The sequence below is a fragment of the Anopheles moucheti genome, chromosome 2 (genome assembly GCF_943734755.1).
Source record: "Anopheles moucheti chromosome 2, idAnoMoucSN_F20_07, whole genome shotgun sequence".
In the NCBI taxonomy this organism is placed as follows: Eukaryota; Metazoa; Arthropoda; class Insecta; order Diptera; family Culicidae; genus Anopheles; species Anopheles moucheti.
This window is the reverse complement of record NC_069140.1, coordinates 78723535-78749593: the sequence shown is the minus strand read 5'-3', so window position 1 is coordinate 78749593 and position 26059 is coordinate 78723535. Positions and strand designations below refer to the sequence as shown.

Here is a 26059-nt window from a genome sequence, read left to right as displayed (position 1 = left end):
AAAAGTTTATTTAATATTTTGATCTTCGGATTCGTGGCTGAGTTGAGAAAAGGGATCAACGGCGGATCAAACGGTAGACGGAGTAGGTGGTCACCTTGGGCCTCGCCTTGTTGAAGGCCCCAAAAAAATGTGTGTAGTAGTAAAAGGTGTATACATAGGCCCCCTCTCCTTATGCTAGAGGGGGCCCCGAAGGATGCCACAAGAGGCCCCGGGCGAAATTTGACCTCGAACTACCCGTGGGATGATTCAAAGGGAGTTCAGGAGCCCCTTCTTACTGCACCTTTAGCTTTGCCTCATTTCAAGGGTCTCAATGCCGCCCAATTCATCGTTTTTTAAATTAGAGTCCCCATTTATAATTCCGCCCTGGGCCTCCAAAGGGGATTGATCCTCCACTGTATCCCATCCCTTCTGGTGGTTGCATCAACGCCATCGCTCCATCTCAGTTTGGACGTTGAACGTCTTCCTGTCCATGCAGACGACCAAAAAAGACTTTGCTGGTTAGGATTGTACGGTGTCTTTCTAATGACATGACCAGCTCACCATACTTTATCGGATCTTATTGGTTGTACGAACGTAAGCCATAGAAGTAGTGAGTGAAGCAGTTTCTAAAAATTGCAGAATTACCGTTCAGTTATCGATGCTGCCCTTTAACTAAAGATGATTAAAATTTTGGACAACTTCATAAGTTCGATCACCCAAATATCTGTACATTACCCCTGTGTTGGTTTGGATTTATTAGTAAGACCACTGGCGATGTCACCATCGTTGTTATATATCTTTGATGTCCAACTTGAGCCTTTTCCCAGATGATCAATACTTCTCTGAAATTCTGCTACATAGGAGATCTGCCTATGTCATCAGCGTATCCAGCCAAGATCTGCATTGACTTAATGAAGATGATCCAGCATTTATTTTACACAACACAACATTACCGCATCTAAACGTCGTACTCGATCTTAGTATCCGTCGATAGTAACTCATCGGCCTGCTTGATGCGTTGCTGCAGTAACTGTACTTGCTCATCAGGCAGTTGACCGTGGGATATGCTCCCGCGCGCCAAAAAGTGGTGCATAAACAGCCTTATGCCATCCTTGAACGATTTCAGCTTGTTGCTTGCCGAAATGCGACTAAACACCTGCAAACACTTGTTCTCGTCCTCCTGCAGCAACAGCCCAAGCATGAGCTGTCGCATAAGCCGCAAATTAACCTTATCGATCTCGGCAAACTCAATCACCTTCAGGCAGGACAGTGCCAGCCCACCCTCCGCAATCAGGTGCGTGATGAACCGGGCCAGGTTGCGCACTTGCTGCTGCTGCAGTGCATGAATCTCCTTCAACCGATCCCACAGTGCGTACTGGATGGCCAGCTGGTAGCGTCGGTCGAAGTCACAAAACTTCTGCGACAGCACACCGTAGTACGGGTTGTACTCCTTCTCGGCCAGGCTGCAGTGGATGATGACGGACACGACTATGCGCAGATCTTTGATCGCCAGCCGGATAAGCTTCTCGAACGCATCGAGATAATCTTCCGCACTCATCACAATGCAGAACACGTTTCGCCGATCGTCCGTATTCATTCGTTGCTGGCGTGCAAGTTCCAGCAGCTGTGCACTGTACTGTCCCTCCGATACGGGTGCTGTTCCGTTTGTACCAACAGCGGAAGGATTCTCCTTATTGCCAAGCCAGGCAGAACCAACCAGCCACCATTTGCCACGCTCCGGTATGTTGACGATGTCCTCTATTCCGATGTTTAGCGTCGAAACGTACTTCCCGCTCGTGATCATGCCTTTTAGCAACTTTCGAAAATGTTCCACCAGCGTCGGATCGTACTGGGGTATTTTGTTCATGTTGTTATTTTTCACGGCCAGCAGAGTTTCCAACATATACTTTACGCGAGTGCTGAGAAGAAAAAAAAAGGTCAAATAAGCCAAGGTAAGTGTGAAATGACCAGGTGATCCCAAAAACTCTCTTTGACTTACTCGTTCTTTAGTTCGTCCGTTGCATTAGCGGCCTTTTTCTGTATCGCAATGATGAGATCTTTCAACGCCAACGGATCATCCTTGCGCAGCATGAAGCCGACCGATCGCAGCACCAGCAAAATACATTCGACCGCTTTCTCGTTAAAACAGCCAATCAATTTCTGCATCAACTCATGCACCATCTTACATTTCACGATATCGAACGTGTACAGGTGGCACATGATCTGCACACAGTTGTCCAGCTGCTTGGCTTCGTTGGCGATCGTGCCGATCTGTTTTAGCAACTCCAGGAACCGCTCCACGATCGTCTCGAGAAAATGTGAACCCACCTCGCTGCCCACGTTCGCGTGCAGTATGGCCACCAGCAGCATATGCTCGAGCACCATCCGTTCGGGTGTTAGCGTCGGTACGACGGTTGCTTCCAGTATCACTGCCGTCAGCGTACTGTTCATGTCGTAGCGGGAGTTTTGCATATACAGACCATCGAGCGTGATCGAGATACGGTGTACGTTCGATTCAGCCAAACGATTAATTTGACCTTTCAGTTGGCGTTTAAGCCGTTGCAGCTTTTCTTGTTGCTTCGGATCGGCCGCCTTTCCTTTCGCTATTAGTTCCGCTTCAAGTTTGGCTCGAATGTGAGGTGGTACGTATTTTCCACCGGTACCGCTGGTGCTTTCCTCCTTAATAACGTTACCCGCCTTGTCTCGTTTGCGTCCATAAATATCCTCCCAGGTTCCGTCATCATTGGATGGGGTTTTCTTGTCGCCTTCGGGAAGCTCATCTGAATCCGATCCGTCCTCGAACAGATCGTCCAACCCATCGTTTTCTTCATCAAACTCGTCTTCGTCTTCATCAAATTCATCTTCGTCTCCATCGAAATCTTGTTCCTCTTCTGACTCAGAGGTGGGGTTGTGTTTGGAAGCTTTTTTGGTGTCCTTTCCTCTAGATTCTTCTCCATTTTTTGATTGTTTATCCTTGTTGGCTTTCAACAAAACAAATCGTCCCGGACATTCGTCATTCTCTTCCTCCTTTTTACTCTGTTTGCTGCTTTTGCTCTTTTCCTTTTTTCCAACTGGCCTGCTGCTGCTAGCAGGTTCCTCATCTTCAAATGACTCTTCCGCACTTTCTTCATCATCATCTTCATCGTCAAAATCATCATACTCATCATCAGAATCACTTTCGGAGTTGCTTCTCTTTTTGCCTTTCTTTTCTACCCGTTCATTAGAAGCAAACTTTACTCGCTTTGCATTCTTTCCTCCTCCAACGTTTTCCTCCTCCGACTCATACAGTTCATCATTCTCCGAGTAATCATCATCGGCATTATCGTCCAGCTCTATTTCCATCTCCGAATCGTACTCACCCAGATCATCCATCTCGTCCAAACCAAAGTATTTCTCCTCAATTTTCTTCAACTTTTCAACACGGTTCTTGTCCTTTGGGGACATTTTCTTCCTTTTCTTGATGGTACGAGATGACTTTGCATCGCTCTTCGATTCTTCAGCCATATCCACTCCAACCGCTTGCTTGAGATCCTCGACGAATTCATCGGTAGAGTTTTCTTCCAGTTCGGCCGCTTCCTTAGCTGCCTCGTACATTTTTCGTATGCTATCGTCGGTGCAAAGTTCCAGAGCATAATCTAGCCCATCGTTGAAGCTCTTCGGTACGCCTTCCTTATTTTTGCGCCGGTTAATCTTCAACAGCTTTTCATACTTTTGTATTATCCGATCATCATCCTCGTTTGCCGCCTCGAGCTGTTTGATGCGGTTCGATTTGAGGCCATCCTCATACCGGCGCAACTCTTTCATTTCTTTCTCCCGTTCCACATCCAGCTGGCTGGTGAGAGAATTCTTCGTTTTTGCTGGTGGCTTTTGTGTCGAAGGTTTTGTTTCCTCTTCCTCATCGCTAAAGTCGGACGGAATCTCTTCATCCTCAAAATCCTCCGATTCGTCTTCGGAATTATCTTTTCCATATTTATCGCGCTTTTTGTCCGTTTCGGAACGATTATCAGCAGCATTTTGTTGCCGTTCTTTACGACTTCGGTTGTGATAGTTGAACCGATTGAGTTTTTTCTGCTGCCGCTTTTCCTTGCGCAAATCTTTGCGCGTTTTAATCTGGGGAACCACTTTGCTTTTACTGCCATTGCGCCCCGCTTTGCCTTGGCGAACGTTTTTAGGAGGACGACTAGAATGTGTAGGAGGGAAGACAGTTAGAAACCGTGTAAGGGAATGGCTACTTACTACCTACCGTACTTTCATCCTGTTCTAATTCTTCAAGACTACCGATAAATGCACATTTAACATTTGATTTTGCCGGGAGGAATACGAATAGATAACACAGATTTGCAATGTAAACAACGTGTGCCGGCTGCTGACGGTTCTCAGCACGTGTGCAATGTCAAGATGTATACAGTATAGCTGGTTTCACGATGAAATGCAAGAAAAAAGACTGGTTTCACAAATTGACCACTAATATTTCAATAAAAAACGGCCATTATATTGATTAACTTCATTTTAAAACGTTTTACATCACAAGAAATACAGTTTTTACTCGAATAATATGCATCATTTTGCTGTTAGCCACCTTGGCTATTTAACGTCAAATACTGACTGACAGCGGGCGGATCGAAATTGTGCAGGCTCCCAGAAGAGTTGCAAACTCCCTGGCAAAGAATTGGTCTTGTACTGAGCGTCGTTAATATACAATGATCCATAAGTGAGGTCCCTAGCTCTAGTACGGATTGGTAAAAGAACGGAAGCATAAAATGGCACAATTGCTTCGTGGATGGTCGAGGTAAGTGAGCATTAAAACTGACCCCACAAATAGAAGTGTTGTCACCAGGTACACGAAGTGAGAGCGCTTGCCTATGAGCTCATATAGGAACGTTATGTAAAGTTTATTGATTTTTTGTTTTTACTTTCATTGTGTTTGCGTGATGTGTCGACGTCGGTGAATCTGATGCCAAAAAATTACAACCGATGCCAAAAACGATGCTGTTACTAAACGCGGACGCTGATTACGCCGGTGCAGTATCGATCCTCGGTTCAAACACATTCGCCCGGTGGTGTACACGGTGAGTCGGGTGAATTTTTCCGGTTTCACGACCGGAAATAGCAGCGGTGGCAATGGAGCTGGAAACGGAGGTAGCAACCATTCTACGGCATGGTCGCGGTACAACTATTACCGGCAGCAGGAATTCCTAAGGCCACCTAACTCGAGCGGATGGCAATATTACGGCCAACAGCGTAACTATGGCATGCTACTGGGGCGCGTTTTAAGAGGTGTCCTGAAGCTACGCTATCTGGTCCTGGGCAGCGCTATCGGTGGGGGTGTAACGCTCAACAAACGGTACGAGGAATGGAAGGATGGTCTACCGGATATGAAATGGCTCGAGGAAGTACTGCCCGACAATGAGAAATGGGCCGGCTTTACGAAAAACCTTCTCGCTGTAAAGGACGCTGTTAAAGATTCCATCGAAATAGGTAAAACTTAGTGACGGTATTGTAAAAGGAATGCGTTATTTAATTGCAACACCCGTTAACGTTTTAGATCCTCGGATAAAGCAACTTAGCGAGCATAAGCTGAACGAGTGGCGGCAATGGTTTGATCAGCGTCTGGACAATGCAATCGAGGCGGCAGAAACGCAACAGAATCCACAGATTGAGAGTAAGTAAAGCTTCCCATTATGGATCGTCCATTTCAACCCAGTGCTCAAGAATGATTAAATGTAGTTATTGTGCTTTTCCGTGCATAGAAGTGTACGATGGCGTAAAGTCGCACAACTTTATTGATCGGAGGTTCCATAGAGTGTGCGAGCTTACTCCATCAACATTCGCATGAAATGCTCGATGGTAATCACGCTAGTGTTTATAAATAATTAGATGTGATCACAAAATTTGCACCATAATGTTTGTAACTTAATGATGAATTTATTCATGGTGCATATTAAGTTCAACTATAAACATTTTTCCCATTTAACTGAAAATAACCGTGTTATAAACTTTTCTTAATTGTTTTGAACTACTCTTAAAGTATTTTATTTCATCTCTACGTAATCAATCATTTCCATGGTTCGTTACGCACCGGTATTAAAGAAAATGTAAAAAATGTAACAGTCTATATTGTCTAGTCGTTTTGGGGCGAAGTTTTATTCATATTTCATAGATGTGTACCGCAAATCTCATCGCCTTTCATCCGTTCCTTCCCGTGCATCCCAACAACCTACCGGGGAATCGGTGTAAATGAAATTTATTGTCGCGTTTAATCGAAATTGTTTTTTTTTCTCTCCTTCTCTCTCTCTTTTTCTTTGGCTTCTAGGTTCCTTCCAGAATCTATCAGAATTTATATCTGAGCTATATGGAGGTAAAGCGATGTTGTTCATATAGAATAGAATAAGTGTACAGTAGATACTAGCCGAGCAATAATCGATTTAGTCATTCTTGAAAGCAAAGTATTGGTTGTTATGCGTTATTTAGAACGGTGTGGTCTTTAACTAAAAGTTACTGTCTAGTGCGCAGAGTTTCCTTCATTTGTCTCTCTTTCTCTTCTACTCCTTTGCATGCCACTGTAGCTACCAAAGAAGAGCTAAAAGCAAAAAATACGGTAAACGCGAAAGGTTTGAATGCGGACGAAAGCCGCAAACGGGTCGACACTCTGCAGGCGCAGGTCGATTCACTGCAGACGGAAATCATGAACGTGCAGCTAAAGTACCAGCGTGAGGTGGAAAAGCTCGAAAAAGAAAACCGAGACCTACGGCAGCAATTTTTGATACTGAGAACGAACCGCAAGCAACCGACCAAGAAGCGCATAAAGAAATCGTTAATCGACATGTACTCCGAGGTGCTGGATGAGCTGTCCGGCTATGATACGAGCTACACAACAGCCGATCACTTGCCGCGCGTGGTGGTGGTCGGTGATCAAAGCAGTGGCAAAACGTCGGTCCTGGAATCGATTGCTCAGGCACGTATTTTCCCGCGTGGTAGCGGTGAAATGATGACTCGGGCACCGGTGAAGGTAACCCTGTCGGAGGGACCGTACCATGTGGCACAATTTCGCGATTCCGAACGCGAATACGATCTAACGAAGGAAAGCGATTTGGCGGAGTTGCGGCGTGACGTTGAGATACGGATGCGCAATTCGGTGCGTGGTGGCAAAACCGTCAGCATGGACGTGATTTCGATGACGGTGAAGGGACCGGGACTGCAGCGTATGGTGCTGGTCGATCTGCCCGGTATCATCTCAACGCAAACCGTCGACATGGCGCCGGACACACGTGATCAAATCAAGCACATGACCGAACACTACATGAGCAATCCGAATGCAATCATATTGTGCATCCAGGTAGGTAGCAGCTGTTGGACAAATGATGTTTAGAAAGTTTCTCACATTTTCAATTGTTTCCCTCCCCAGGATGGTTCGGTGGACGCGGAACGTAGTAACGTAACCGATCTCGTATCACAGTGCGATCCACTCGGCAAACGAACAATCTTCGTGCTAACCAAAGTCGATCTGGCTGAAGATCTGGCAGATCCGAACCGCATACGAAAGATACTTTCCGGCAAGCTGTTCCCGATGAAGGCACTCGGTTACTTTGCCGTAGTGACGGGACGTGGTCGCAAGGACGATAGCATCGAAACGATACGCGAATATGAGGAAAAGTTTTTCAAAAACTCCAAACTATTCCAGTAGGTTGCACAGGCAAACCTTTCGTGACATTTCTTTTGCTAACCTTCAGTTGCTTTCTCCTCTGCAGAAGTGGCGTCACAATGTCGCATCAGGTGACAACGAGAAACCTCAGTCTAGCGGTGGCCGATCGCTTCTGGAAGATGGTACGTGAAACGATCGAACAGCAAGCGGATGCGTTTAAAGCAACCCGCTTTAACCTAGAAACGGAATGGAAAAACAATTTCCCACGGTATTGCTACGATTAGATGCCTATTTCACATTTCCTGCCAGATCTTCATCTATTCCGCTCTTATCTGCTTGAAGGTTGCGCGAATCCGGCCGTGATGAACTATTCGAAAAAGCCAAAGGTGAGGTGCTGGATGAGGTCGTCAACTTGTCGCAGGTGTCTGCCAAAAAGTGGGAAGAATTGATGAACAGCAAGTTGTGGGAGAAGTTGTCCAGCTACGTGTTTGAAAACATCTACCTTCCGGCCGCCCAATCCGGTTCCCAAAGTAAGTGATCGATGTTATTCTTGCTGCTTTTAACCGTAGATAAACGAATTTTTTCCTTTTTCGCCCTAGATTCGTTCAATACCATGGTGGATATTAAGTTGCGTCAGTGGGCTGAACAGGCGTTGCCTGCGAAATCCGTTGAAGCCGGTTGGGAGGCGCTTCAGAAAGAATTCCAACACCTCATGGAGGTAGCGCGCCGTACGCCCGACCACGACGATTTGTACGATAATTTGAAGAGTGCCGTCATTGACGAAGCTATTCGAAGGCACACCTGGGAGGATAAAGCGATCGATATGCTGCGTGTGATACAGCTCAACACGCTGGAAGATCGGAGCGTACACGATAAGCAAGAGTGGGACCAGGCGGTGCGCTTTTTCGAAGCATCCGTGAAGGATAAGCTACAAGCGACGGAAAAAACCATCGGCGAAATGTTCGGTCCCTCCACCAGCCAAAAGTGGCTCCACTGGCGATCGTCGACGGAGGAGCAGAACAAACGGCGGCATGTGAAGTCGGAGCTGGACAAAATACTCGACAGCGACTCGAAACATTCGCCCACACTCAGCTACGATGAGCTGACTACGGTGCGGAAAAATCTGCAACGGTGCAACGTGGAGGTAGAGACGGACTACATCCGAGAGACGTGGTATCCCATCTACAGGCGGTAAGATAAGCAACCGGTTTTGGTATTTGGTGCAGGGATTTGCTAAACAACTTTCTTGTATTTAATCGTAGGCATTTCCTTAAGCAAGCACTGAACCGTGCGTACGATTGTCGGAAGGCGTACTACCTGTACTCGCAGCAGGGCAACGATTGCGAAGTGAACTGTAGCGACGTGGTACTGTTCTGGCGCATTCAGCAGGTCATCAAGGTGACGGCTAATGCACTGCGCCAGCAGGTAATCAACCGAGAGGCACGCCGTTTAGATAAGGAAATCAAGGAAGTGTTGGACGAGTACGGTGAAGACGACGAGAAGAAGCTGCAACTGCTTACTGGCAAACGAGTGCAGCTGGCAGAGGAACTGAGTGAGTATTCTTGCGCAATCGAAATTGCTTCGACAAATGCTTAAAGAGAACATTTTTCTTCCCTTGCAGTCCGTGTACGACAGATTCAGGAAAAGTTGGAAGAGTTCATAAACGCTCTTAATCTAGAAAAGTAAAACGCTCTACCTTAGCTAGTCGACGATACAACACACTCTACGTGGAATATTATAATACGGTCGGTCGGCCTCGGTGCTGTGATTTCGCTCGGTGAACGCACTCGAGAGCAATAGGATCGCAACCGAAAAAAACAGTGTTATTTATTTGCGCTTGCTCAATCGAGCAAGTATTGTCAACTGGACACCAGCTAACTCCGCCGAACGCGACACCATACTGCTGCAACAATTCCGCTAACGCAAAGCCAAACTCCCTCAATCATCAGAACATAAAGTATCCCTTGTACACAATTCGTTACTTTATGCTTTCACTCCCTTCATCGTTCATGTTTTCATTTTTGAGAAATGTAAATTAATTTCTTACCGCTGCTACTGCTGTGTGTGATGCTAACGAGTACGGCGATGCGTATCAAACCGCCTCTAGCATGTACTGAGTACGTGTTGCGCAGTACTGGATCGCACAAATCGATCGTTTATTATCGCGCATCGCGCTTATGTGACGATGCAGAAAGTGTACGGCAAGTAAAGTCAGCGGAAAAATCAAGTACTTGAAAAATACATGTAATTGGAAAGTAGCCACCATGTCGAAGCAAGCGAAAGGAAAGACTTAAACTTCCGGCCATGATGACTATTGCAATGCTGCACAATTATGTGGGATCAGGGATTTATGTGGGAAAGATCAGTGTACAAACATATCATAATCATCATCATAAAACTTCCCATCAAAACTCTTTCAGGAAAACTCCAGGTAAGTTTGTTTTTAAAATTTTGCTACGTAATTTGCGAAAATATCTTCGAGCGGCTAGGCTTCCAGTTACAAGCAGAGGATCAGTTTCACCCCATAAGAATGTCTTATTTCTGGGAAGGAATTGCAATATATCCTAACATAATTGATAATGCTTTGTTTAAATTGATTATTGAAGCTGATCGTGTATCCAGGGATCCTTATTATTAAAGTTCCGTTCAATACTCTCGAGCTTTTGTAGATCGAGTTTCCTCAGCATAGTCTCCCAATTGCAGCATCCAATCGCTTTGAGAATTAATGAATCACCGAATCACCGAGGATGCATTAATCATCCAAGATTTGTGACCTCAATGTAGCTTGTCCGCCATCACTCCACTTCCCTTTCCCCTCGGATTATCAGTTGCGAAAAATTGTCGTACCAATAGGCTAGATCCTAGATAATTTTTTTGAAAGCAACCTTTGATTTTAATAACTCCTCACTAAAGATTCACATGAATGACCTTCTCTAAACAGATTCATAATGTTTTTGTAAATGCTCATATATACGCGACTATACTCCAGATATAACAATAGACAGGAAACAAAAAGAATACACGTTTCGGAACAAGAAAAGAGACGTCTAGAAATGGTTTAGGATTGTTTCAAACAGTTATTGCATTTGTAAAAAAACGGTGCTTGCTTTCAATGTGCAGATAACGTGTCTTCATCGTTGGGTAATATGTGTTATGTGGGGTTAAAACATCTAATCACTGTCGCTACTGCTACTGCTGCTACTACTGCCCTTACGACGCATCGCCTTGGACAGTGCGTAGCCTCCAAGACCAGCTACACCAGCTGCGGCACCGTACTTTAATAACTTTTTGGTTTTCCCTTTCTGCAATAGGATGTAGAAACGAAGCCATTATAGAAATTGCTTTACAAAACTGTCTAGAAGCTAAGGATTGATACACTCTTTCATACAGAAGCTCACACACAACTAAACTAACTCCAGACACAAAACATTTACAAACGAACGTACAGGAAGGACTTTAGAAGCTAAGGTCGCCGCTGTACCGGCCGCTAAAGCTGTCGTTCCAGCTAAGGCTTTGTAACGCTCTCCGGCTGATGACGAAGCTTTGGCCGTCCGGGTGTGTTGAACGCTGCCGGTGGTGGTGGTGCCGTTGGGTACACTGGAACCCCATATCCCGGGCTCATTATTGCAGGCTGTGTAGGAGGCATCGTCACGAAACCAAACTGCAAAGCAAAAGGGTGGACAACACATGAAAACACAAACACGGAAACGGGACTAATGAAACAAAAATACGACAATATGAAATCCGGATCGTTACATCAAACGCCTGTACCTGTACACCTGAAGCATGAGGATGAGAAGCATGAACGGAATGACCGGCATTCCCCGTGACAGGTTTATTGTCACCGATCGCGTTCCGGAGAAAATCTTGCGTTTGCTGTACACCGTGGGCAATCGATTGGTTTAGAGGAACCTTTACCTTAAGGTGATTCCCTTTATCCACAGCAGATGGTCCAATTGGGGTGTGCTTTGAAATTGTACAATGAGAATAATGTGAACATTGTGATGTAACTTTGGGATGGAATTGCGTGGTCTGTGAAGAAAAGCAAATGTTAAACACATCGTGATAAGGATGAAACGAACGAAATATTTAAACTGATTATCGTTAAACAAAAGGGGTACATCAAATGCACACGGATTGCTACGACTATTCATCGAATGCCCTTCAAATTTTACCATAAAAAGCAAGCACACCCACAACGTGGAGCGCGTCTGCGGCGGAGAAAGCCAAGGAACAGAGGCGAGAGCGGTGGATTTGTGGTGGCGCGTGTGGTGTGATTGTGTAGGTTTGAAACAGTGATTACATTTGCTCAATTTTTGCCTGCAATTCTTCTTTGAACAGTACCGAGAAGGGCACGGCCGGCGGATGGGCTCCCGGCGGCGGTTGATGCGGATAGCCGGGTTGGGGCGGCGGTGGTGGCGGTGGGTATATGCCGGCTCCTTGAAAGAATAGTGTTACCAAGGAGACAACAGTGCGCGGTTAGAAACGGATCGGTTGTTAACGTGTTACGGTGTGTGTCTTGTTGGATATTTGTGCAATGACGTTCCGTCCGCCGGTTGGGGAAGATCAAAACACAACCTAGAACAGCTTCATAAAGAGTAGTCGTCTTGTTCTACCTGGATAGTGGCCACCTCCGCCACCGATCGGATGCGTCGGCAACGGTGTGTATGGTGGTGGTGGCGGTAAGCTCGACGGTGGCGCATTCGGCACAAAGCCAATCGGTGGAGCGTACGGTGTTGGATGTTGCACTGCAAAAAAAAACGAAGGTACAGTAAAACATATCGATAAACCAAACCCGCCTGATCGAACGATAAGATAATGAACATGTTTGTCATTTGTCACGTTGTGAAGTGTCCATTTACACGATACTTACCAAACGGTGGTGGTGGGTACGGATTCACTGGTACCGAGCCCGGTACGTCCGTTTCGGACACGATCGAATAAATAACGCCACCACCGCTGACCGATATGTATCGCGCGTTATGCATCGGCAATCGGTGGGCAAACGTACAGAAATGGATCCCATTGATGGCTAGTTTGTACAGTGACGCTTCGGCCAGTATCAACAGATCGAAACTTTCACCGTACCGTATCGGGCAGCCGCCGTACCGTTCTTCGTGTCCAACCACCTGGTTCTGGATCGAATTGCGCACGATCGCATGCTCATTCGGTCTGATGCTAACTTGCAGCGGGACATCATCCCGCGGGTTTACGGCAGCGCCGGCTTGGATGTGAATGTGGCAACTACGATCAACATGTGGGCAGAAAAGAAAATATGAATGATTCATACAACAGAAGTGGTAGTTAGTAGGCTGCGTTAAGGCGTTTGCTATTTCCACCCTTACCGTTCTCCATGGCTGTTAATGATGCCCTTGATGCGTATCATACGGCCCGGGCTTAACCCACCCGGTATTAACCCTAGGAAGGGAAGAGTCTAGAATGGGATGAAAAAAAAAACTGACTCATCACTGCGTTGCCCTTGTGTGTGAACCGTGTCCACTCATACGTACCGGTGAAAAAATCGGAAGCGTAGCCATCGGAATGCCGCTAGTACACAAAATTCCTGTTCACAGATGTTTTTGATTGCCTCACTTTCTAACCACTAATTAACAAAGAACTTGCCAAGAATCAACGCAAAAAGGTTTGCTCCGTCCGCGAAAACCGTCAAGTATCGAATGATAATGTACGGGGATATGATGTTTTCCTTGTTTACTTTATAGCTTTTGGCCCTTATCGTTTCGGAATCGACGGGCTGTCGATAAGTGAGTCAAGTGCGATACAGCAACCACCTCCCACCTTCTACGCCTGATGAGTCAATAGACACGCGCTGCATGTGTAAGTGATTTTTTCAAAAACGTTGCGCCATGAAACCCGCGTAACGGTCTGTGATGTGTAACGCATACGCGTACAGTGGAGTGCTAACCAACTGGTTGTTGGGAACACTGTGTTTTGAGCAACGATAATACTGTTGTTGGGAGACTCTAGAACAAGGAGAGTTTACTTGTATATAAAAGTGTGCTTATAAATAGTATGAATATTTTTTGTACTCAAATTGTCTGTAGTAATGACATGGCGATGACGAGGTGCCCTCGCCATTCTTGGGAGAAGTATTCACACCTTGGGCTATAAAACAGCTGAAATGTAACAAGTTAGCTGGAAGCGATGGACTGGGGTTAAAACTCTTCAAGATAGACCCGGTCCTCTTCAAGGTTTACGGTTATCGGCCGATGCATAAGGATCTGTGAATAGGAAGAATTACCGAAGGAGTGGAAGCTGAGTGGCATCACACAGCTTAATCTCACCTACGATATCCTGTCCCGAGTTCGCTACGCCGTACTTGCGCACCTTGCTACAGATTTCGTTCGCTTGGCGTTCGATCGGTTGGTGGATTTGTTGGAGGAATATCCATCACCATTCAAATCTGCACTGTGCGGCAGATCCTTTTAATTTGCTGGGACTTTCAGATCATAGACTTCAACAAAGCCTATGATACCATGAAACGATTGGAATTGCGAATTTCCTGGAAGGTAGTGCTTTGGGCCACAAAGGATCGAGTTTCGAAAATGCGTGCGAGATCCAGTATACAATCTCACTGGGTCGACATAGCTCTATAAGGTATCAAAAGAGCGAGGTGCGATATCCACGATTTTCACGATTTTCAACCGATCTTTCCAATAGCGAATGATCCTCAGACATACATCTGCGGAATTGTGCGAAGAGTGAAAAGCGAGACCTTGAGGACTGGATTGCTTGCTTATCGAAGGATCTGGTCGTGATAGGGCTACCATGGTACGATCGTAACTTTAGTGAGCTGAGCTGTTTGGTAGAGCAAATATCATAACAGTTGCCGAAGCCCAGAAGGATACAATGGCTGAGACAAGTGATGGGGATGCTAAATTTGTTCCCTTCAAGGAAGATGTTTAATGTTCGACATGTGTTCGCTGACCTGTCGAAGGTTGGATACAGACAGCGATGAAGAAATCCAGCCCGGACCAAGTTTACTGAACATGGACTGAAGAGGCAGAAGAGCGCCAAAAATAACGCTAGCTAACGCTATTCCAATCAGCAGACGAACCCTGTAACTGTCATTCGCGAACGTAAACAAAACGGTTCCGTGCCATGTGTTTCTATTGCGCGGTTGTGCATCGCAAAAAGAATAGCCGTGTGGTGTGTGTGCAAAAAATTAAAAATAAATCATGAAATAATGGTACAAACAATTGCAGCCATCCTTACGAATGAAGCAAAACAACCAGACACTTTGCTTTAAAGTGGTATTCTTTGATATCCTGCAGAAACGAAACAATGTGATACCGTCTTGATCCGCCCTGAGATGAGTGTGTACCATGATGAGGTCGAAATCGAAGATTTCGAGTACGACGAAGAGGAGGAGATGTACTACTATCCCTGCCCGTGCGGTGACCGTTTCCAGATCAGCCGCGAAGAGTTGATAGCCGGCGAGGAGGTAGCCACCTGTCCGAGCTGCTCGCTAATAGTGAAGGTGATTTACGATCCGGAAGCGTTTGCCGCGGAGCAGGATGAAGCGGAACCGGCAACCGGTAGCAAGGTGGCCGAACAGCAGTTGGAAAAGAACTAAACCATTTGTGTGGTGGTGACGAAACGATGGACAATGTTGGGCGAATCAATTTAGTTAGCATATTTTTACAAGCCATGTTGGTACAGGTCTCAAACAAATGTGAATAGTTTATTAGTCGGTTTGTCTAATACTACAAAACACCATGTATTAACAAATTACAAAGCTAACGTTTAAAATACAATGTACGTCAACTCTCTTAAAAATCGAGAATCTTCTTGCGAGCATTCCTTGATGAACGTGTCGATCGTTTGGCGGAACCTAGTGCAACAAGGCAGAAAGGTACAACAAAAAATATTATATCCGTAAAGAAACATCTCCATATTAAAGCTGTTTAATTACCTTTCGCGTCCTCTTCAGCATTCGAGTCATTGTTATTGCTTGACTCTTCATCGAAATCAGCAGTAAAGCAACGCGCCGATCGTCGATTGGATCGTCTTAGCGCGCTGCTATCCGGACGCGGAGTTCCCCGTGGTTTGCGCACTATCTTCTGCTGCTCGCAATCCTTGTCGTCGTCATTGTCACCGTTAGCTGTAAGTTGCAAGGAAGCAGAATCCAGCAGCGATTGATGACGGCGTTTCAGTATCTCTACATCGAGCCGTGATGGTGTTCGAGCCGCCAGATTATCGATATGTTCTATTTCGAGCTCATCGTTAAACTTGATCTTCGGTTTCGGTGTATCCACGATCGTTCGGGACGAATGTCGTCGGCGGGCTTGTGGTGTATCGAGTCCGGAATCCAAGAAGAGCACACTTTTGGCGCGTCTAGTACGACCTGCTTTGGCGGACGGTTTCAATATCGATTTGACGCGTTCCGATTTGCTCTGTGTGATCTGAAAAGAAAGTTAGGACCGTCGAATTATTCCCTTTTTCAAGCAGAAGATGCATAAACCCGCAAAGAGCGTTACTCACATCGGGGAAAATTGTATTGCGCTTGGAACGGTCCGCTTTCGGTTCGTCGTCCCAGTGGACAGTGGTTGGTGTGCATCCGGTACATAGACTCGAACGCTTCTGCATACTGACGCGCCGAGGAGACTCTCCGAATCGTACCGATCGTTTGACCGGTGTCGTCACAACGGTAACCGTTTCCTTTAACGCGTCTAAATCGTCAACCGTTGTCTTTTGTTTTTGCTTCTCCTGTCTAGCCTTGCGTATCAGATCGGCAATAACGGAAGAGGAACCTTTCTTGCCATTGGATGGTTTCTTCTCACGCTTTCGTACTCCACCACCGCCCTGCAGTTTCTTTACCTTGGGCTGTGGTTCCTCCGGGACCACCTCCTGCCAGTTGTTTTCCTTTAGTAACCGTAACTCCTCAAACCGCCTGTCCAGATTGTCCAGATCCAGCGCAAGCATTACCCAAAATCCATCCAAATCGTCATGCCGTACCTTGCGGTCGTTCCACTTCTTTTCGTAGTGGCCAATCAATTCGCGGAATTTCGAGAGTTTCTTTTTGATCAGAATGTTTGTTTGGCCCTGGGCAGCAATAATTAACCCGCGGCAGTGATCGTTCAGCTCCTGTTCGGTTTCGAGAAACGGCGCGTATTGGTCACACAACGCTTGCAGGCGGTTCACCTCACCGTCAACCTTTTCATAGTAGAATCGTGTCTTTTCTTCCACATCTTTTGGCGGTGCGGAATTGTCCAGTTCTTTGGGGGACATCACCGAGCTACGTCGCCGGGAAGGTTCGCTAGTGGACGAATTTTTCTCATCCCCAACCGAGTTGCGCTGTTTTTCTTCAAGCGTTAAGTTGGATTTGCTGGGAACGATATCACACTCTATCGGCTCTTCCGTGAAAATTAGTGATGCGCGCTTCCGTACCGTTGAATCGTTCAGTTGATTATGCTTTGGCGAGCTATAGCGCACTCGTTCGATGGATTGATTACTTTCCTGCTGTTTTAAATTAACTGGCGGTTCACTGTCACCCATTGGAACCGACTGTTCCGTCGATAATTCAACAGTTATTGGTTCCGAGGAGACAATCATGGGAACATCATTCGCTGGCACAGTACCAACGCTTATGGTGAAAGATTCATTCAAAGCCGGCTTCCTGGTACGATCTTCCTGCACAGGGACCGTCGGGATATTATGCGTCGTTTTCACAAATACATCATCGTCATCTTCTTCGTCGTCGATTACAATCGTATCGCTTGTGATTTCATGTACGGCAGCCGGTATCCAATCGCTAACAGAACAATCACGCCGTAATGGTACATCGACCACAGCTGGATTGACACTCTCGTGTACGGTTGCATCGATAACCGACAAACATGCCACGGGTTGTGGTTCCCAAAGAGAATCTTCTGTTTTCAGAGGTTTCGCGACAACAACTTCGGTAGCAATTGGTGATGAATGTCTCACAAAGTTTACCTTTGGAGATGGTTTCGGCTGTGGAGGTTCTACCTCGATCGGACTTATACCATCGAACATATCATCCGCTTTATTGACGGTTAATGTTGCCTTTTGCTGCTTAATCCCGGACGTTGGTTCGAAGGAAAACGTGAAGGGTTTCCGGTATTTTCGTGCCGTCGACGTTACCATCTTAGACGAACCGTCCGCATCGGACGGTGAAGGTGGTTTTAGATTAAAGGTAAATGGAGGTTTCTTCTGCGATAATGGTCGCCCTGTGGGCTGTGTGGTCTGTGAACGAGGCTGCAAGGAAAATGTCTTTATTCTATACCGCTATCCGTGTATCAAGAATGTAGAAAATGCTACTTACCAAAGCATGGCGTATGGGTTTCACCTGCTGCTTCGCGACAACTGGTTGCTGAGTTTCCTTCGTTCGTTTAAGTGCCAGTTTCGGTACTACCGGACGCTCAACTGATTTGATGGGTGCAACTTTCTTCTCCGACAAAGGTTTACGCGGGGGTTTGTTTTCAGCTTTATTACTGACCACCTTTTCCGTACGCCAGCAGTCTACTCGCGGTTTTACGTACTTCTTGTTTGTAGAAGGCGTTTTATTACTAACCACAATCGTCCTTTCGACGAGCGGTATCACCCTTTCAACTGTGCTTTTTCCACCGGACGCCAATAACGGTACGGTTTGTTTGGAACGCTGTTCCTCCTGCTTTCGACGCTTCTGTTCGTGAAACTGTTGCAAACGCTGCAACCGGATGAGGTAGCGTTCCTCCTCCGAGAGGTTCTTGTTGTTGGTGACCACCGCATGCTGATACGGTTGCTGCTGCTGCCGAAAAAACGGCACATTGTTCTCCTCTTCCGAATCGCATTCCATATTACGAAACGTTTGACGCATTGCATGGCGGGATTTGTCGCGTTGTATTTTATTCTGCCTGGACACTTCCACTTTTGTTTGTTCGCCCCGCTTCATGGAGGTGTTTTTGAAGAACTTTTTGTACTCCATATTGAACTGTAAACTCGTTAACTGAGGATATTCACCAAGCACAAACAAGCCGTTTGCCGTGGCGTGCGTCCTGATTGGCGTTGTTGTTTCGGTTTGGTCGTTAGCTAACCTGTAAATTTAAACCAACTGTCATTGCTTGGATCGCCTACCCACCAGCTGTCGTATGAATGCCGTTAATTTTCAAAGAAAACATTGTAAAAACAGCTTAAATGGCTTAATTATTGGTGTAAAAATAAGTTTTTAACCTTAAACTATTCATAAAGAATTAAAATTATATGAATTTCTTTTAACAAAGTTGCGAAATTGAAGTTCAAAATAATGATTATATTTTATTCCAGTCTGGCAACCCTTCCAATATTTGACATTTTCGAATGACATTTTACGTTCTTGGTGTGCAAACTTTGCTGCAGTGGAATGCGTGAATTCGTCCGTGGTATTTAGGTGTTTTGCTATTTTCTCTCGCAGAAAAAGTTTGCAACCCAACCAGAAATACTTCCGTTTGGGGTTACATCTCGCGGTACATATTCGTGGTGGTGTATACATTCAGTTATACCATGGTTCTAACGCGTGTATTCCGTGCCGTCGGTCGTACGACCTTGCTGGATGCAGCCAGTGGGGGCCAACAACGGGGACAGCAGCTGGTTCGACTGCCGCTGCGTCGCAAGTACACTTATCGCAGCGGTGCCTTGAAACCGATGCCCGAAATCACACCGTTCGGATTGTTCGGCATTATCTGTACGGTCATACCGGGTCTACTGATTGGGGCCACCATCAGCAAGAACATGGCCAACTTTCTCGAGGAAAACGATCTGTTTGTGCCGTCGGATGATGATGATGATGACGATTAAAAAAATGCGAGCTGTCCATACTACCGTAGCCGTTCCGTGGCATTTGGGTAGGATCGATATTTTTAGAATCGAACAATTCTTCACGCCGAACGCCGGTGTAAGTAAGAACGATCAGCGCAATGAGAATGTGAGACACTGCTCTAACACATTTGTTTTCATATCATTCCAGATAATTCTAACAATGTTTCAACCTTTTACCGTTGCGCGATTCCCGCTTCCCTATAGTGTAGCGAACGAATGGAGGAACGAGTCTTGTTAATAGGATGTTAAACGAAGCTATTACTCTTTGCTTGGAATTGTTTCCCCAACGTAGTTAACTCTTCCAATCAGCGTTAAGTGTACACTGTTACGAAAAAGCGGTTTAAATGCAAAAGTTGCAGGACGATTCCTCCACACGCCCACACCAAACGCACCAGTGATATTCCGGAGAAAAATCCGCGCCCCATTAATGGTTCGAACGTTCGTACTTTATTTGTTGTGCTTGCAGAATATTTTATACGATCCAGCAGTGATTCTTTTTTATCAGTCCCTTCCGGTATTGTTCGATAGGCTTTGATTTGTACATAATTTGCATTTAAGTTGTTTTTAAAAAGAGAGTAAATTTATAATTTGTTTTAGCTTCGTAGCTGGCAGCAAAATACACACCCCCTATGACACGCGTTATGCGACGGGTGTAACTAACGAACCGAATTGTTAGTCCGAATTAAAAACAAAGCAAAAGACGAATAAAATAGTTTAAAACAAAAGCCAACTGCTCAGTTTTTACTTGTATAGTTCATTGGAAAGGAAGACTTTGAGAGCTGTACTATTACTATATTGTTCCTTAGCTTTCTTTTATCCTATAAACTGTGTCCAAAAGTTAAGAGAATCTCGATTCAGAAAAATAGACACAAATTAAATAAAGCCTAATTTGTTAAAGGAAAGTTCCTACTGTCTGCGAATCCGTTTTGTGCAAGAATAAATTAAAAACATTTAATTAAAAAAAACGAACAAAACAAACTAATATGAATTAAATATATTCAAGCAAGTTTCCCTGCATTATTGCAATATTGCATTTGTAATAAATCGTGGCGCGCTAAGGTGCGCGTGTCACATATACAAATACTCGGTGTGTTTTGCGCGATTTTGTTTTTACAATTTACACGTACTCCCCGAAGAATCACCCACGGCACTGTCACGACCAGACCGCTACTTACTCCGGTGGCTTTTTGTGTGCGCTCCACCCATGGAAGCACTTGGTAAAGCGTTTCGATTCCTTGTTCTTCAGCGTAAGGAATAGCTTCCGCGGTCGTTCGGGTTGTTTGATGCGCATATGCTGAATGTAAACCTAAAACGACAAACCAAGAGGGAATGTGTGTTCTACCGAACTTAAACGAGCCAAATTTCCATTCATACCTGGGCCGACTTGTATGCCAATTTGATTTCCACCTCGCTGCAACGCGATCCCAGCCATAGAAACACCTGTTCACCGTTATCCAGTATCATGATGTCATCGTCCGCCAGATCATCTTGGCAAAAGTCGGAACATTTTTCCGCCACCGTGAAGTAACCTTTCTCATTCGAACAACGGAACAGACGGGTAAAGCTCATGTACTCCGCATCCGTATCGTATGGTTTACGTCCACCTAGGGCAACCCAGAAGAAGTTCTCTGGTTCTTCACCTTCGTGCAGAATCTGGAATGTAAGCAGAGAAGAATGGTTCAACATTATTTTTCTTACAAAAATCCAAAACGAGACAATCGAAAATTCAGTTTGTGTTTTGGGGCTTTCATGAGACCTTGAACTCCAATAAAATGCAAATATGTAGCAGGCTGTATAGCTCCCCTGAAAGAGATAACTGGAAACAATTGTTCGTACCTGTAAGCTAACCCACGGATTGTTAAACATATCCTCCGCAATTTCCTGTATCAGTCTCGATTCCTCGCCCGTTGTTTTGGATCCGATCCACACATATACGATACCCGACTCGGAATCATCATCCGTTTCGAACGGAACAAAAAGAATATAGCTGCAAGGAGGGAAAATTTAAGTGAGTACGATACAATCCCAATTGGTATTAAATCCATTCCCAGAGCGATGCTTACCAGAAGGCCGAATTCAGCACGGTTGCTTCCGGCTTGATTTGAATCAAACGCGTACACAGTGCACTACCGTTCGATCGTAGATGGTAGAACTCTACCGGTAGTTTACCTTCAGGCGTACGCAACCGCTCCTTGCGTCTGCCATTTTTAATCACAAACTTCCCCTTAAAGTGTGACATAAATTTCAAATTTTCCTGCTGCTGATGTATCCGTACCACCTCCAGCTCCTCTCCAAACATGGACTTAAACTTCTTCTGCAGCGTAAATGTAAACGTTAACCAACCCATATTGCCCGCTTCCCGACCCTGCCAGAAGTACACGACACACTGTATCTCTTCCGCCTGTGTGGCTACCGGATCGAGCTGTTTCATCTTGACCGGAGCCGTGGTTCCCTCATGTGCTCCATTCGCCACAGCACCCGAATCGGCTTCATCTTCATCACCATCCGCATCATCATCATCGTCCACCGGCAAGCAATAGCGGCAAAGAAACACATAACATTCGCCCGTATAGAACACACCGAGCTCTTCCTCCGGCAGGCGGACAAACTTTTTGTTTTCCAGCACAAACGGTTCCATCACGTCCAGATCGTAGTTCCAGTCCTCGGCCAGTTGGGCCGCCTCCATCGGTGTCATCGACGGTTGGCGGGGCATAAACAGCGCGGCCAGATCCGCCTTCGTTTGCTGCTGCTTGGCCCAATGTGTTAGATCCGCACCGGTACGGGCAACTGATTGGGCCGTGCGGGTAAAATCAACCGCAATAATCTCTTCCCAGCCGGTAAACTTCGATTTAAACACTTGCGTTTCGGTGCCTTCTTGTACGCGCGTAATCATCGCGTAGTCCGGGCGATCGATCATGCTGAAAAGTTCCTGAGACAGTTTGATGGCCGCAGCCCGCACGAGACGTGTTGATTTTTTACCAAACCATACGAACAAATCCAAGTAGCAGTCCAGGATGTACACATTCTTGCTCGCGAGTATTGTGTGCGTAAGCGTTTTGTTACTACCACCGCCGGGGAGTTCAACCTGCGGTAGCTCCAGATAGCCCATACCGAGCTGGATTTGATAAAGGCGCGGTGGTACCGGGACAAAGTCCGGATCGACGTGCGATTGGTTCAGGTGTTCCGCATCCTCGTCCTGTGGTCCCTGTCCGTCGGCGAATCCAAGTGCGCGCCAAAAGTCTAAACTTTCCTGCTTCTGATACTCCTGATAGATTTCGGCCTTATTCTTCCGTTCGTGTTTGTTTATCTTCTCCGCCGTAAAGCGCGCTTTCGATTTCAGTGTGTTCTTCGACCGTGTGCCGTACCACACGAATATATTCAGTCCCGTGTCGAGCAGAAACACATATCCCGGATCAAGCGACATGTAACTAACAGGGACCGGTTCCAGGTGAATGTTTGGACCAGCATCATGCACCCGGTACAACCGCACAATGTAAACCGCATTTTCGATCGTATAGAACCCGGTCGGTGTACGGCCTCCCTCAATGTACGTCACATCCGTATCAAACAGTGCCAAAAATTCATCCGACTCATCGCCCTGCTCTTCGCGGATCGTGCGACAGCGGGCCCCAAGGTAGTTGCGTAGATTGACCGCATGTATCGCAGAACAGGCCCGCTTATCCAACGTCGCTTTCGTGCCGATCCAGAAGTAAATTTCCCACGACAGCTGGCCACTGTCGTCGTGGGACGTTTTCAGCACGATATAGCAATCGCCCTCGTAAAACTTCCCGTGTGCCGCTTCCTCGATTTTGTTGGGGAGAAAGTTTTCAATTTCCCACACCGTCAGACCCGGGTACTGGCCGTCTTCGTCTTCAAAAATTTCCGAATAGTCAACCGGTGGCTTCTCGAGCGTTTCGTCCCAACGCTTCGGTTTTAAATTTTCCACCTTTTCCTCCCCGAACCCAAGCCCGTTGTTTTTCTCCTTCGCAATGTCCTGCATGCCTTTGAGAATTTTAGCCGAATCTTGATTGTCAGACGAATCGTTGCGTGCACCGCGCCTTAGTCGTAGTTTGCGAGCGATCGGATCCTTTCCCGCGTTGGCCGCTCCTTGTACCTGGGCAGGCACATTAGCGCCCGCCAGTCGGAGCTGAGTTTGAAGCGAAAAATCTATATTATAGTACGCCAAACCATCACCGCGCTGCGCTTCGATCGGTTTCGGTGGCATCACCAGTTCGGGATTGTTACGCAGATCCAGCTGCTCCATATCGGTCAACAGATGAATAGCTTCGGGCAGTGTGATCAGTTTGTTCGAGCTGAGATTTAGCTTCTTTAGTGAGCCACAACCGCGACACAATCCTTCCGGGACCATTTCGAGCTCATTGTTCGAGGCAGAAAACACTTCCAACGCGCTGAGTTTACCAATGCTGGACGGGATTCCTTCGAAGTTGAGTAAATTATCGTTCACGTACAACCGGCGTAACTCTTGCAGTTTACACAACGTTGCCGGAAGGGCAGTTAGCTTGTTGCGCGAAAGGTTCAACGTTTCCAGCTTGGTCAGGTTCTCGATCATGGGCGATAGTTCCTCGAGTACGTTATCGTTTAGGTTGAGCCGCTTTAGATTGGCAAGATTGTACAGGGCACTCGGCACCTTGGACAGTGCGTTCTGCGACAAATCCAACTCTTGCAGGTTGGAAAGACTGTCGAGTGAAGCTGGAAAGTTGTTAATCGTACGCTGCGTGTTACGCATCTGCAGACAAACTAAGCTCTGCAGGGAAGGAAGTTGCCGCAGCTGAAACAACTCGAGCGGATTGTCGTTCAGTATGAGCGTCTGAAGGTTGGACAAACGGCGCGTTTGGGGTGGTAACGTTTCCAGCTTATTGTTGGACAGGTCCAAAAACAGCAGATCGGTAAGATTGATGAATAGCGACGGTGGAATGGATTCAATTCTGAAATTAAGCAATGCAAAAATTAACTATTTTCCCGTATTCCTTCAATAACACCACCACTTACTGATTGTTGCTCAAGTTCAGTACAAGCAGTGCTTTCGCTTTCTCCAAACCTTCCGGCACCTCTTTGAGGCGATTGTGCGATAGATCAAGCGTGGTCAACTCTTCCAGCTCGAACAAATCGGATGGAATTGCGTGGCTTTTCAGTTTGTTGCGTCGAACGTTCAGGGACCGTAAGCAGCCGAGTTCGCTCAGCTGGCCGAACAACTTTTCCAGCTGATTGTTCTTCATCGAAAGATGTTCCAGCTTCACCAGTTTGCCCATCTCGTCCGGTATCGTATCCATGCCGGTACGGTCCAGCTTGAGCCACTGGACCCCGGACATGTGTTTGATGTTTTTCGGAAATTTTTCATCCTAAAAGTAAAAACAAGGCTTACATACACATTGAATTTCTGCACGACAAAGAGAATTTCTAAAAGGCTTGGCACGACCCCGCGATAGGTATTTCATAAGCACGACAAACATGACAAACATTTAACCCTACGTACGATTATCGCTAGTTATCGTAGTACGTACGACACTTTGACACGGTACCTGTGGTGTTTCTTACGCCTTACACCCGGTCAGGACGAAAATAGATTTCAATGGTATGTTGTATTACTGTAACCAGTAAAGAGGACGTTCTGGTATGTGGAAGTATGTTACCGTCGGCGGAAGTATTACGACCACCGAGTGTTTTTGTAGTTGAAATTAAAACAATAAACTACATCACACTAATGAAGAATGCGGTAAATGAGGTAAAACAGGTTCACGTAGCTGCAAGCAATATCACTCCGTCTACTTACGCTGAAGTCATTGTTCGTGAAATCTATTCCACGCACGAACGGCAAGACACCTGTAGTGCTCATGGTGTTTCCCTTGTTGTTTTAGGTCTCCCCTTTTTCACGGTGCACTTGCAGCCAACGACCCACCCGATACGATATTTCTGTAGCTTTTTTTCTTCTTCTGTGGGTTCGTGTTTCTGGTATTTCTGTTTTGGAAGGGGAACCCCAGCGTTTGTCGTCCTGTTTTCACGTATTTTGGATGATCCTTCCTGAACTTAATGTACCGCAAAGTAGTACATTTCTTTTATGGTTTCTATGGTTCCGCAAACAGCACGAATAGGAACGGTTGCTTCGGTGTAAAATACTATAAAATATACACTTTTATTCTGCACCTCACGAAAACAGTGTTTAGTGTTTTTTATTTGGTTCGCAGAATGAATGACAGCACCAGAAGACAACCACCGACTGACAGTGGTGCATGCCCAGTGCGCACCAATGACAGTTTTCGTAAGATTCGATATACAGGGTGAGAGTGGTTGGATCGAACGGAAATTCCAAATGCAGGAGAATTAGCTAGGAGAGGAGCTAGGGAGCTTATTAGGTGAATAGCTACAAAAACATAGCTTTGTATGAATAATTTCAACAGACATTCATCCCATGACTCAATTCTGAACATTGCTATACGAATTAATTAATTCCCTATCCCAGGCAACCCGCTACCCGTATAGCCAAACCGATTTTGAATGCTTATTTCTCTCGTTCTCGAAATCCGATTGACTGGAAATTTGATTTGTGGGAATAATTCACGATTATCTATCACGTGCATTATTTTCAAATTTTTCTAATTTCAT

General features: G+C 45.9%; 7 protein-coding genes across 10 annotated transcripts; 3 read left to right on the top strand and 4 right to left on the bottom strand.

Annotated features, from left to right (window-relative positions):
- Positions 1 to 787: 787 nt before the first annotated feature.
- On the bottom strand, positions 788 to 4355 carry LOC128310062 (nucleolar MIF4G domain-containing protein 1 homolog). Its single transcript, XM_053046598.1, has 3 exons — positions 4223 to 4355; positions 1979 to 4159; positions 788 to 1898 (listed from the first exon to the last, which is right to left on the bottom strand). Exons 1-3 carry the CDS (start codon positions 4231 to 4233, stop codon positions 938 to 940), a joined length of 3153 nt encoding a protein of 1050 aa, XP_052902558.1. The 5' UTR covers positions 4234 to 4355; the 3' UTR covers positions 788 to 937.
- Positions 4356 to 4625: 270 nt separating this feature from the next.
- Positions 4626 to 9595, top strand: LOC128302069 (dynamin-like 120 kDa protein, mitochondrial). 2 transcript variants are annotated; one of them, XM_053038794.1, is made up of 11 exons: positions 4626 to 4768; positions 5006 to 5457; positions 5525 to 5641; positions 6293 to 6337; positions 6546 to 7315; positions 7385 to 7659; positions 7728 to 7889; positions 7964 to 8151; positions 8221 to 8812; positions 8884 to 9173; positions 9243 to 9595. In XM_053038794.1, exons 1-11 carry the CDS (start codon positions 4740 to 4742, stop codon positions 9305 to 9307), a joined length of 2985 nt encoding a protein of 994 aa, XP_052894754.1. In that variant the 5' UTR covers positions 4626 to 4739; the 3' UTR covers positions 9308 to 9595. The 2 variants fall into 2 exon arrangements, with proteins under 2 accessions (XP_052894754.1, XP_052894761.1); XM_053038801.1 differs by lacking the exon at positions 6293 to 6337.
- A 1089-nt stretch (positions 9596 to 10684) lies between these two features.
- LOC128310439 (uncharacterized) lies at positions 10685 to 13408 on the bottom strand. Its single transcript, XM_053047082.1, is given in 8 exon segments — positions 10685 to 10923; positions 11068 to 11129; positions 11132 to 11282; positions 11966 to 12060; positions 12238 to 12369; positions 12495 to 12865; positions 12967 to 13055; positions 13132 to 13408. Coding segments are annotated over 8 exon segments (1059 nt in total). The 5' UTR covers positions 13159 to 13408; the 3' UTR covers positions 10685 to 10791.
- Positions 13409 to 14744: 1336 nt separating this feature from the next.
- On the top strand, positions 14745 to 15215 carry LOC128310198 (diphthamide biosynthesis protein 3). Its single transcript, XM_053046781.1, has 2 exons — positions 14745 to 14828; positions 14914 to 15215. Exon 2 carries the CDS (start codon positions 14952 to 14954, stop codon positions 15213 to 15215), a length of 264 nt encoding a protein of 87 aa, XP_052902741.1. The 5' UTR covers positions 14745 to 14828; positions 14914 to 14951.
- A 117-nt stretch (positions 15216 to 15332) lies between these two features.
- LOC128310197 (uncharacterized) lies at positions 15333 to 18614 on the bottom strand. Its single transcript, XM_053046780.1, has 4 exons — positions 17928 to 18614; positions 16124 to 17860; positions 15555 to 16044; positions 15333 to 15473 (listed from the first exon to the last, which is right to left on the bottom strand). Exons 1-4 carry the CDS (start codon positions 18567 to 18569, stop codon positions 15412 to 15414), a joined length of 2931 nt encoding a protein of 976 aa, XP_052902740.1. The 5' UTR covers positions 18570 to 18614; the 3' UTR covers positions 15333 to 15411.
- Positions 18615 to 18971: 357 nt separating this feature from the next.
- Positions 18972 to 19871, top strand: LOC128299932 (essential MCU regulator, mitochondrial). 2 transcript variants are annotated; one of them, XM_053036089.1, is made up of 2 exons: positions 18972 to 19514; positions 19587 to 19871. In XM_053036089.1, the coding sequence occupies exon 1, from the start codon at positions 19124 to 19126 to the stop codon at positions 19415 to 19417; it is 294 nt and encodes a 97-aa protein (XP_052892049.1). In that variant the 5' UTR covers positions 18972 to 19123; the 3' UTR covers positions 19418 to 19514; positions 19587 to 19871. The 2 variants fall into 2 exon arrangements, with proteins under 2 accessions (XP_052892049.1, XP_052892050.1); XM_053036090.1 differs by having other exon boundaries at positions 18972 to 19518.
- Positions 19872 to 20447: 576 nt separating this feature from the next.
- Positions 20448 to 25585, bottom strand: LOC128299931 (protein flightless-1). 2 transcript variants are annotated; one of them, XM_053036088.1, is made up of 7 exons: positions 25230 to 25585; positions 24449 to 24798; positions 21876 to 24384; positions 21502 to 21839; positions 21275 to 21425; positions 20813 to 21091; positions 20448 to 20744 (listed from the first exon to the last, which is right to left on the bottom strand). In XM_053036088.1, the coding sequence occupies exons 1-7, from the start codon at positions 25290 to 25292 to the stop codon at positions 20610 to 20612; spliced, it is 3825 nt and encodes a 1274-aa protein (XP_052892048.1). In that variant the 5' UTR covers positions 25293 to 25585; the 3' UTR covers positions 20448 to 20609. The 2 variants fall into 2 exon arrangements, with proteins under 2 accessions (XP_052892048.1, XP_052892047.1); XM_053036087.1 differs by having other exon boundaries at positions 21502 to 24384.
- Between the last annotated feature and the right edge of the window lie 474 nt (positions 25586 to 26059).